This window comes from Oryzias melastigma, linkage group LG12 (assembly GCF_002922805.2).
Source record: "Oryzias melastigma strain HK-1 linkage group LG12, ASM292280v2, whole genome shotgun sequence".
NCBI classification, from domain to species: domain Eukaryota; kingdom Metazoa; phylum Chordata; class Actinopteri; order Beloniformes; family Adrianichthyidae; genus Oryzias; species Oryzias melastigma.
The window spans coordinates 5,117,850-5,128,353 of NC_050523.1; the positions used below are offsets into that span (position 1 = coordinate 5,117,850).

The 10,504-nt window shown below is 40.4% G+C and overlaps 1 protein-coding gene across 1 annotated transcript; it reads right to left on the reverse strand.

Annotated features, from left to right (window-relative positions):
- Positions 1–3,689: 3,689 nt before the first annotated feature.
- LOC112163443 (neuropeptide FF receptor 2) lies at positions 3,690–9,341 on the reverse strand. Its single transcript, XM_024299828.2, has 4 exons — positions 8,631–9,341; positions 7,475–7,810; positions 7,302–7,401; positions 3,690–5,593 (listed from the first exon to the last, which is right to left on the reverse strand). The coding sequence occupies exons 2-4, from the start codon at positions 7,800–7,802 to the stop codon at positions 4,705–4,707; spliced, it is 1,317 nt and encodes a 438-aa protein (XP_024155596.1). The 5' UTR covers positions 7,803–7,810; positions 8,631–9,341; the 3' UTR covers positions 3,690–4,704.
- Between the last annotated feature and the right edge of the window lie 1,163 nt (positions 9,342–10,504).

Here is a 10,504-nt window from a genome sequence, read left to right on the forward strand (position 1 = left end):
GAAGCAAAACAACTTCAAAATAAGAGCTTTTGGATAAAAGTTGCAGTGATTGGCTAAAGATACGGCAAATGGATGAAGCTTCTGTGATTGGAGAAGGATTTTGAGATTGGACAAAGTTGTTAACACTGGACAAAGTTGATGAGATTGAACAAAGTTGCTGAGGTTGAACATATTTGCTTTGACTGGACAAAATTGCTGAGATTTGAAAAAGTGAAGGCCCGAAGAAGCCCAAAGCGCTTCACAGTCACAGACCCATTCACACAAATTAACACACTGGTGGCGGCTCCACTGCAGAACACTGGCGCCAACCTTCCACTAGAGGCATGGTGGGGTTCGGTGTCTTTGACACATAGGCAAGCTGCAATCTTCCGATCAGAGGTCGACCGCCCTGTCGCTGCACCATGGCTGCCCTATGTTGTAATTGGATAAAGTTGCTGAGATTGGACAAAGTTTTGTGAATGAACAAAATTGCTAAGATTGGATATAGTTTCTAAAATTGGACAAAGTTGCTGAGATTGTCCAATCTTAGACATTTTGTCCAATCTTAGGCATTTTGTCCAAAGTTGTTGAGACGGAACAAAATTGCTAGGACTGAACAAAGTTGCTGTAATTTGACAAAGCTGCTGAGATTGGACAGAGTTGCAAAAATTTGACAAAGTTGCATTAATTGGATGAAGTTGTGTTGTGCAGACAAAGCTGTTGGATTTGACTAAATTATCGAGAATTGGTAGGACTGCAATACCCAAAAGTGGTGTTGGTACTTGCTGAGTATATGAGTGGAAGGAGCTTAAATAATAATAATAATAGTAATAATAATGGATTGGATTTTTCTTTGCTTTTCCAGAGACTCAAAGTGCTCTTAATGTGTATCCATTATTTATTCACTCCTCATTCATACTTGGTGATGGTAAGCTACTGATGTAGCCACAGCTGCCCTGGGGCAGACTGACAGAGGCATGTCTCCCAGTACGCGCCTACGGCCCCTCTGACCACTAGAGATATTCTGTGTATGGGTTTGATGTGTGTGATGGTAGTATATAAATATCGAGTGGCATTGTTGACCTCAAAAAGTAAGTCCAAGGACCACAGCTGGGGTTGGAGTGATGCTCAGTGTCAACCAACAAGGTCCCCACTGATGTTCAGAATAATCCAGTTTGACCAATCCTGAACGACAGACACACAGAGGATCTCAAAGGAGACCAGACAATCACCAACACAAGCCATAGGTCATCAAACATTACAGAGCACACAGCATGCAAAACAAGAGCTGCATCGCCTCGGACCAGCAAGACATACAGACGAAACCACAAAGGGGCAGTAGAATTCAGAATTATTCTGGACAGACACAATAGTTACAGTGGTCACCATGGAGACATCTAAAGCCCCTTCTCAACAAGTCAAGGAGGATTGAGGCATCAAAGTCTGTCAACCAGGTAACTCCTACATTTCTATAAACACAAACACACCTCCAAAATTAAAACTCCTATTCAAACCAAGCGAAAGTGAACTAAAACTGGTTGATGGAGAATGACCCAAAATCCCTAAAAAATACTATCTTGGATGTTTACACCTCATGAAGACAAACAATCAGTTTAGTGATTAAATTCAAAAAATTAACCTTCCAAATCTTTGTCATTCCTCATAATTCCTCATCCTTTACCACAAAGTATTCTCCATTTAGTTCAAAGGTAGAATGAGTTCATCCATATAAACAAGCCAATTACAAGTATTTGGATATGCTTTTCAACCATCTTATAAACGGATGTTCAGAGATTAACAAAATCCTTAGTGCAGAAGAGCTAAAAGGTATGAGCTCGCAGCAAATGGCTCTGGGAAACAAAGCAGCACGGCGGCCTTCTTGATGAACACCTCACATAAAACAACACGAAGAGCTAATGGAAGACCTCGGATGGATATTTCACTGAGATGGAGCTACTAATGGTTTCTGGGGATTAGGTGGATCTGGGGAGTGACTTAAATCTGCTGGGAGGAGAATCCATTTTCTCTATTCCCATGTGACAAAAAAAAAAAAAAAAATCAATCGGCTGTGTGGTCCGTGCTTATTGGCGTCATCCCCAATAATGAACTGTACAATTGATTAACTAAGTTACAGTAACTGTGCCAACATTGTTGATGATAGCTTGCCACATTGACTGTAATGGTTTTTGGTGGTCAGACTTAACAAAACAGCATAATGTATAGTTATTTCAAGACAATTTGTTGTGTTTTTAAGAGGCCTGTATCAACAGGTTCAAAGCCTCTAATACAGACTGAAAACTCATAAATAAACTAATGCTACATCAGTTCGATCCACTGTCGGAGCATTCCATCTACTTTCTTGTCCAAAGACGTTACCGTCTTGCTACGTTCGCACCAGGTCCCTAAAGCGCCTTTAAGTGACCACTTCCAATAAATTCTCACTGGGCGGTTTTATGAATGCGCATCCAGCTGATGGTGTTCACACCGGACAAGAAGAGAGCGACAGGAAGGAAATTCCTGTACTTTATTTTTTCACTGTTTACTACTCTTTGTCCGGGATCTACAGTTGGTAGAAACTTGGTGCAAATAATCAAGGCGGTGCAAATCCCGTAAATCTTGCTCCAGGCTTTTTCTTTTACACCTGTACTCCGATATGTGAAAGACTTGGTGTCAAATAATACTGGCCAGGATGAGAATGTTTTGACCTTTCTCGGTGGATGGAGGGCTCTTGCTCCAGGTGGAGGAGTTTAAAAATCTTGGGGTCTTGTTCACGAGTGAGGGAAGTTTAGAGTGTGACAGGCCTCCACCGTTATGCGATCGCAGTACCGGTCCGTTGTGGCGAAGAGAGAGTTGAGCCAGAAAGCATAGCTCTGAATTTACCGCTTCGTTCCTATACTCACTTATGGTCATGATTTCTGGGTCATGATCGAAAGACCGAGATCCCGAATAAAAGCGGCTGAAATAAGTCTACTCTAGAGGGTGGCTGGGCACTCCCTTAGCAACTGGATGAGAAGCTCGGTCACCTGGAGAGAGCTCGGAGTATAGCAGCTGCTCCTCCACATCCAGAGGAGCCGGTTGAGGTGGCTCAGGGATCTGTTCCGGATGCCCCCTGACGCTTCCCTGGGGAGGTGTTCCGTGGATGTCCCACTGGGCTAAGGTCCCGGGGAAGACCCAGGACACGCTGGAGAGACTCTCCCAGCTGGCCTGGGAGAGTCTCGGGGTCCCCCTAGAGGAGCTGGAGGATGTAGCGAGGGAGAGGGAAGTCTGGGAATCTTTGCTTTGACTGCTGCCCCATGACCCGGTCCCTTGTGAACACAACAGTTCTGGACAAGGAAGCCCAAAATTCAGATTGATTTTAGTTTACATAGACTTTTCCTTAAAAGTCGACGAGGCCGGTGTGAACATACCCTCACCTTATAGAGTTGACTATTTGAAAAGATTGTCTGTAGGTGGTTTAAAACTACCCAAATTTCCAAGTTTCTCTTCATAGCTACTTCCATTTTTAAGATGAAATACTCATCCATACTATAATGTCCAAAAATGGCCAAGATTGGCAGAAATCCTAGTATGAGCTGCTTCTCTTGGACCAGTTCTATCTATAATCTATAATCAATGTTTTGGCTTTGTTTGCAGTTTTAAATACACCCTTTTCATTTTGTTTTGTGTCATTTTGACCAGTTTTGGGAGCAAATCACTTTATGACAAACTCAGTGATTCCACTTTTTTATTGATACAGTTGTCAAATGCAAAAGTGCAAAATTGTTACTTTTCAAAAGCCTATGAAGCAAACAAGTTGTTGCTCATACAGTCACAGAAACTTTTTGACAGCATTTGACAAGCCATAAAACATTGCATCATGGGTATGACCTCCAACCGATTTGATGGGTGTCGTGTCAAACAACAAAATCTTGCCAAAAACTTGTTATTGTCTTCAAACTTTTGCTAGCATGTCTGAGGAGGTGAAACCAACAGAAAGCTGCTTTGGTTGATGTAATCCAGGGTCAATGAAACATGGGGAAAATAGGGGGAAATTCTGTCCTGTAATGAAATAAAAGGTTTTATGTAGCTAAACTCAATGTCAACAAGACAAACGTAAACATTGGTTGCCACGGTAGATAATTAATTGAGTTAATTAATTGAGTTACAAGCAAGAGAACTGGTGTCTGTATGTATAAGCTGCAGACAGCTTATAATTTTCAAAATTTTCACATCATAAAAAAATAATTAAAAGCTGTTCAAACTTTTATTGAATGATGCAAAACAAGTGACCTCGTAGATTTAATTAAATAGAAAAACAAACATTTAAAAAAAAACACAGTGTCTGTAATTATTGGCTGAATTTGCTGTCAACTTTGAACACTTTAAATTTGGGAACATTGTGCCTCTGTGAGTGTTTCTTTCTCTTGCTTTTTTGTCTTGGTGTTCATGGAGACCTGACTGCTGTTGCCATGGCTACTTTGGATGTCACTAGTTTTTTTTTTTTGTTATTTAAGAAAATCATCAGAACCAAGGCTGCTTTATGGAAACAGTTGCTTTGTTAAAAGCTTTTATGCTATTATTACTACATTTATACAGATTTTTTTTTGTTTGAAACAAGCTTTTAAGATGTTGGCTTCCATCAACTAGAAAAGGACATTCACTTGGAACAAACATGAAAAACTTTACTTTTTCTTTTTTACTGGCACAGTCACTGAGGCCTCAATAGCAGATTTTCTGTCACAGTTCCTAAATCTGTGACACTTTTTCCAAATCCTCCATGATCACGTCTTGTTCTCTGTCGTTGTTTTGTCTTACCAAAGAGTCTCCCTCTTTACACGAGCACTTTCCATTTTGTACTAACACTGATCCAGCTCCGGCGCCAGGCCTGTTGCTGTTGGCAGACTGGACCGGGAGCACCGCGTTCCCCCGGATCCGATGGGAGAAGGTCTTCTGGCGCACGATATCGATGGAACAAAGCTGGAACTTGAAAGCCGCCTGAAAGCCTCTGCGGAAGTTCTCGTTGAAGAAGCCGTAGATGATGGGGTTGACACTGCTGTTGAAGAAGGCCAGCCAGTGAGCAAAGGGGTACACATAGATATTGATGACGCGATACTGGTGCTCAGTGAGGCGGGCGTAGTCGCTCAGCATCATCAGAGTCCACAGAGGCAGCCAAGACAAAACGAAGAGCAGCGCAACGACCACAAGCATCATGATCACCCGCTTCTTCTTTCTTGAAATTGTTTGCCGACCGTCCACGCTCAGTTTGTTGGCGCCGCTGCCCTCTCCAGATCCACTGCCTCTCGTGGGAGGAATGGTGGTCTTGAAGAGGGTAAAACCAATACGGGCATACATGATGACGATGAGACTCAGAGGGGCGAGGTAGATGTTAGCAAAAAGGACGGTGGTGTAGATTTTACGCATCTCCTGGCTGGGCCAGTTCTCCCGGCACCAGTAGAAGGGGCGGGTCTCGCTGCTGCGGTCCACAACTATTCGTACTGTTGGCTCTTTTGTGACCTGCAGCATCACCCCCGACGGACACATGATGAAGAAGGCCAGAACCCAGATGATGACGATGATCATCTTTGAGGTGCCGATAGTCAGCTTCTGTCTGAACGGGTAGACGATGCAGCGAAACCTAAAACAGGAAGTAAGCAAAAAATCCTCAGATTTTCAGAATAATTCACCTCTAAAAGATAGAACTGGTATCTTTCTAACAACAAAGAAACTATTTCGTTTAGATTCACAAATTCTTGAAACTAATTTGAAAATTATTTGGAACAAGACAAACTATCTATTTCATTGATTTTTTTGGGCAATGTTTTATCAGTCAAAAATTCAGAGAAGGATCTGGCTACAGACAAGATGGCTTGTATACAACTCACCTCAACCCTAACCCTAACCAAAACTACAAAAGCTTAAAGCAAGAAAAACTATAACTTTTACGATCGCTGGTTATAATAAAGTCATGGGGGTAGTACCAGTTTAAGGACTTTTAGACATTGATCTCTGCACCAGGTCCTCTTGAAAACTGCAGCAGTGTTGAAAAAAGGCCCTAAGACTTACACACATGAAGTGAAATCCCTCAAAAAACCTTGACTTTAGCAATTTTATGGAAACCAGTGACGATTTCTGTCATCTTCAGAAATCATCAGGGGGCTCGAAGCCATCTCAGACCTTGACTTAGTGAACAACTATTGAATAAATTGTTGACTCGCCTTGCAAAAGTGTAAAGAATAATTGATAGGTGGCCCAACTTTAACAACATTTATCCAATTAGGTGCGTTGGATGTTTTATTCAGCCTTTGAGGCATGACAACGTCAGTTCATGAACACTCTGCCTAAGGCTGCAGCAATCCACAATCTGGTTTATTTTCCATGTATAAGTGTGTCTATCTGTCAGACGCCTCCATCAGCAGAATATTAATAGCAAAGACCTTCAAGATCTAAAAGAAACTTTTTCATTATGATTAGCTAAAATGCTGATGACGTGTGTCAAACAAAACACACAAATTGTTCGATTAGAGGACACCAGCCAGGTGCCTCTCTTTTTGACGTGTCAAATTCTCTGCTCACTGGTTGTGGGAGGGGCTACAACAGAACATTTTAGGCTTCATCTGAAGTATTGACTGTATAACTGATGCACAATGCGTGGAAGATGTGGAAGATGTTGAGAGATTAAGAGAGATTATTTTGAAGAGCCCTAAAAAAACATTGGTAATCACGGTTCCATGTCTCAAAATGTGCCATTTCGTCAGTACATTAGCCTAAAAATGAATATGCATGCAATATTTAAATAATGTCAAAATCAGATTTTAAAAGTATTACTTTCCTGAAATTGGTCAAAATGCTTTGAAAAATGATCCCCCCTTTTAAAAATAGCTGAAAAATAGCTCAAACAGGAAAAGGAACCATTTTTATTCCTTTCAGAACTTTGAGAATCTGCACTTTGTAGATCCACAAGGGAGGTAGAAGTGTTTTTGTCCAGAGAATGTGAGAGTATTGGATCTATCTCTTGGTTAAACCGTACCAAACCATCTATAATCAATCATGGATGCACTGATGCTCATTACCACCTCAGGGAATGGGCCAAATGCAATTGTGCCAGCCATAGAAATACATTAACTGAACTAATAATCTCTGCTGTGAGCCAGAGGATTCTGAACAGGGAGGTGGTGCATCTACGCTAACAAAGGATTGGACAAGATGGAATAGTTATTGGGTTCACCCACCTGCCAATCAAAAGAGCATACCCTCTAATTATGGATGAATTTGAGCTTTAATAAAACCAGAAAACAATCAGTGAACCAGATGTTTAAAAATAACCGTAATCAGATGGTGCTTACCTGTCAACTGCTATGGCAACCAGCGTGAACACAGAAGCTGACACGGATATCCCTTGAACCATCCCACTTAGCTTGCATACAATGCTGCCAAACGGCCATCCTGCACGGAGAAGTGTAAAAATGTTACCAAACAAACACTGTCCCATATCCTCCAGGTATACCAGAACATTTACCTGTGATGATGTTGTCCAGCAGCGTGGTCGGCATGCAGAAGATGCCCACCAGCAGGTCGCTGATGGCAAGGTTCAGGATGAACAGGTTGGTGACGGTGCGCATGTTCTTACTGCGGAGCACGATGAAGCACACCACGCTGTTTCCCACCATGCACACCACAAAGATCAGCAGGTAGGAGACGGTGAAGACCGCAGCCACCGAGGGTTTGTGGAGGTAGAAGTCCACGTAGGTGACATTCTGGTGGATGAAAGGCTTTTTCTGCAGGACTGAGGAATTATCGGGGTTCCAGTCCTCCTCGCTGGAGTTAAAAACTAGACGTTCTGTCATGGTGAGACCTATGAGGAGGAGAGACACTGGGTTACGAACCATGTGGGTATTAAGTGCATGATATAACAGTGGAACAGTTACTGGAAAACATATTAGCATTGATTGCTACCACATGAAATGAAATACCCTCCCAAACGTCAATATCTGAACTGCTGGAGTTTTTTTTCTTTAATTGAATGTGCTGATGTGGCTGAGAGCATGCCCTCTAACATTCAGGCAATTTGAAAGAACAAAGCACATTCGGTCCTTACCCCGTCCATTCACACCTCTGCATCATTTTCACACATCAGAAATCTCTCTTCTCTCAGCCACGAATACATTATCACTCAATTGTCAGCCTTTGTGGAAATGAGGATAGTATTCACACATTTTTCGGCAAAATTTTAAAAAAAGATGTACCAAAAAATGCAAATTTGTCCAGTACTCTTGGAAGAACTGAATTCCCTGTTCAAATATGATTAAGTTTTAATTACATTTTCACTCTTTTCTTTGCAGAAACTCTTAAAGTAATACACACTTTAAAAGTTCCCCCAAAATACTATTATTTTGTGCAAAACGTCTGCCAATCATAGAGGTCTATGTAACCCGTTTCTATGGAAAAGTAACTTAGGAAACCAAGATAAGAGTAGTTTTAGCACATACAAAGCTGAACTATCCAAAAATGTGGGTAAATATAAAGGAAAAGTAAAAAATATGCATTCCAAACTCAACTACAAAATATCCAAATATAATTACAGATTTTTTGATAAAAATATCTCTTTTAAGAATCAAATTCAGTTTTTTTCCATATACATGCAAAGAAATACCTTTTTATTTGAGCATTCTTACCCTTCAAAGTGCTATTTTTGAACTTTAATCCTTCCTTCTGTCCGTCCAGATGTCCGGTATTTATGCAATAGAAATCCTCCTGTTTGAGAGCTGAAAGCAGCGCTCCTGCATCCCTAAGTGAAACGCTGCATATCCGCGCGGCACGCTTGACAGGCAGAAACTACTGCAGCATTTATAGATGACAGAAAGAACACAGGACTCGCATGGGAGAGAAGTGCTGGGAGGTGCACAGTCTGAGCCCTTCAGACGTGCCTTGTGAACTGAGTATTATTTGGTTAAGGAGAAAAAAACTCATTTATTTCTTTATTAAACCGGTTTTGAAGCAGGTTTTAAGGAAAAATATTTGGTTTTTATTAGTTCAATTGTTGGTGTGGATCAAAAATTTAATTCCAGTTAAATAAAAGTGTGGGGAAAATAGAAATAGAAAGGAAAAAGAAAAAAAATTGTGTTGCAAAAACAGGTGGGTAGATTCGACAGTGTCATTGTCTCACCAACAAGCAGGAGGTGAGACGATGAAAAGAAATGTCAGCTAATGTCAAAAACCCCCTCAGAGCCTCCATACCCAAATCTGCTGCCGAATGCTTAATTAATACATCAAGATGAATGCAACTCCAACTCCGTCACACAGAATTATTTATATGGAAGAAGTCTGGATTAAAATAAAACATCAAATTTACTGAATACATTATATAAAAAAGTAATGAAATCTTCCTCCTTAAAATAAACTTCTTCTCATTAAAATTTGATCTTGAGATGTTATTTTGACCAAATTACTGCCTTAGAAATTCAAATTTAGACACATTTACATACTTGGAGTTCTAGTATATGGCCAGTAGTTAAAAAAAATATATATTTTTAAGTAGCAAATAAGTTCCTAAATTTGTTTAGTTTGTTCTTAGAAAATCAAATTTGGGGATTTTATTTTGAAAATTCCCCAATAACTTTCCCCGATGTCAAAACTTTGTAGCTAGAAGTTTGAAATTTTACATTTAAAGCACAAAAGTGTACTTATATTATGCACAAAATTATGTTTTCATCAGTTGTTTCAAACACAGAGATGTATACTTTTTCAGCAGACTCCTGGCTAATTTAAACACCACCTGTTGACACCAGAGATGTCATCGGCGACGCCTAAATTACACATTCTTTGACATACCACAGCTCTTCGATCAACATGAATCAGCCGGTTCTGGCAGACAGAAAGCAGCTTTTTACATCGGCTTTGCGCTGATATGCAACTAATTATTGCATTTTAGCGCGAGGCTGCTTTTCTCTGCTCGAATTTGGCTGAAGAGCTGAAAAAATGTCAAAACTGGAGCTAAAACTCTAATGTGAAAGAGTTAAAACATTTTTTTTTATTGGTAAAGCAATAATTGACCAATTGCTACATTATTGTCCATAAAAAATAAACTGCATCCACTGCAGTCTGGTGTTAATTCCTTGCAAAAAACCCTGAAAAAAATAAAAGAAGTGTATTATTCATTTGAAATATATTAATAATAATAAAAAAACTCTAACTTTGTAAAGCAGTTTACACTGTACACAAAATGATACTATGCCTTACCAGCTCAGTGGCCTTGTGGTAGAGTGTCCACCCTGAGACTGGAAGGTTGTAAGTTCAAATCCAGGGTGAATCATTCCTAACACTCTAAAAATGAGACCCCTGCTTGATAGTCAACATTAAGGGGTTAGATTAGGGGTTAAAGCACCAAATGGTCCCCGAGCGCGACTGTGTCTGCAGCTCACCCCTCTCCTATAGACGGGTGAAATGTGGAGAACAAACTTAGGTGCGTAGAAGTGACGGGACTTTAACTTTTACCATTTTTCCCCAATAAAGTTTATTGTCAGTGCTTTACATATTACTGATGATTTTT

Bases quoted from the DNA above. Each gene is read 5' to 3' on its own strand.
- LOC112163443 (XM_024299828.2), bottom strand. From the start codon at position 7,802: ATGACAGAACGTCTAGTTTTTAACTCCAGCGAGGAGGACTGGAACCCC. The intron at 7,402-7,474 runs GTAAATGTTCTG...TTCTCCGTGCAG, and splicing joins GCTGGACAACATCATCACAG to GATGGCCGTTTGGCAGCATT. The intron at 5,594-7,301 runs GTAAGCACCATC...TTCCTGTTTTAG, and splicing joins GTTGCCATAGCAGTTGACAG to GTTTCGCTGCATCGTCTACC.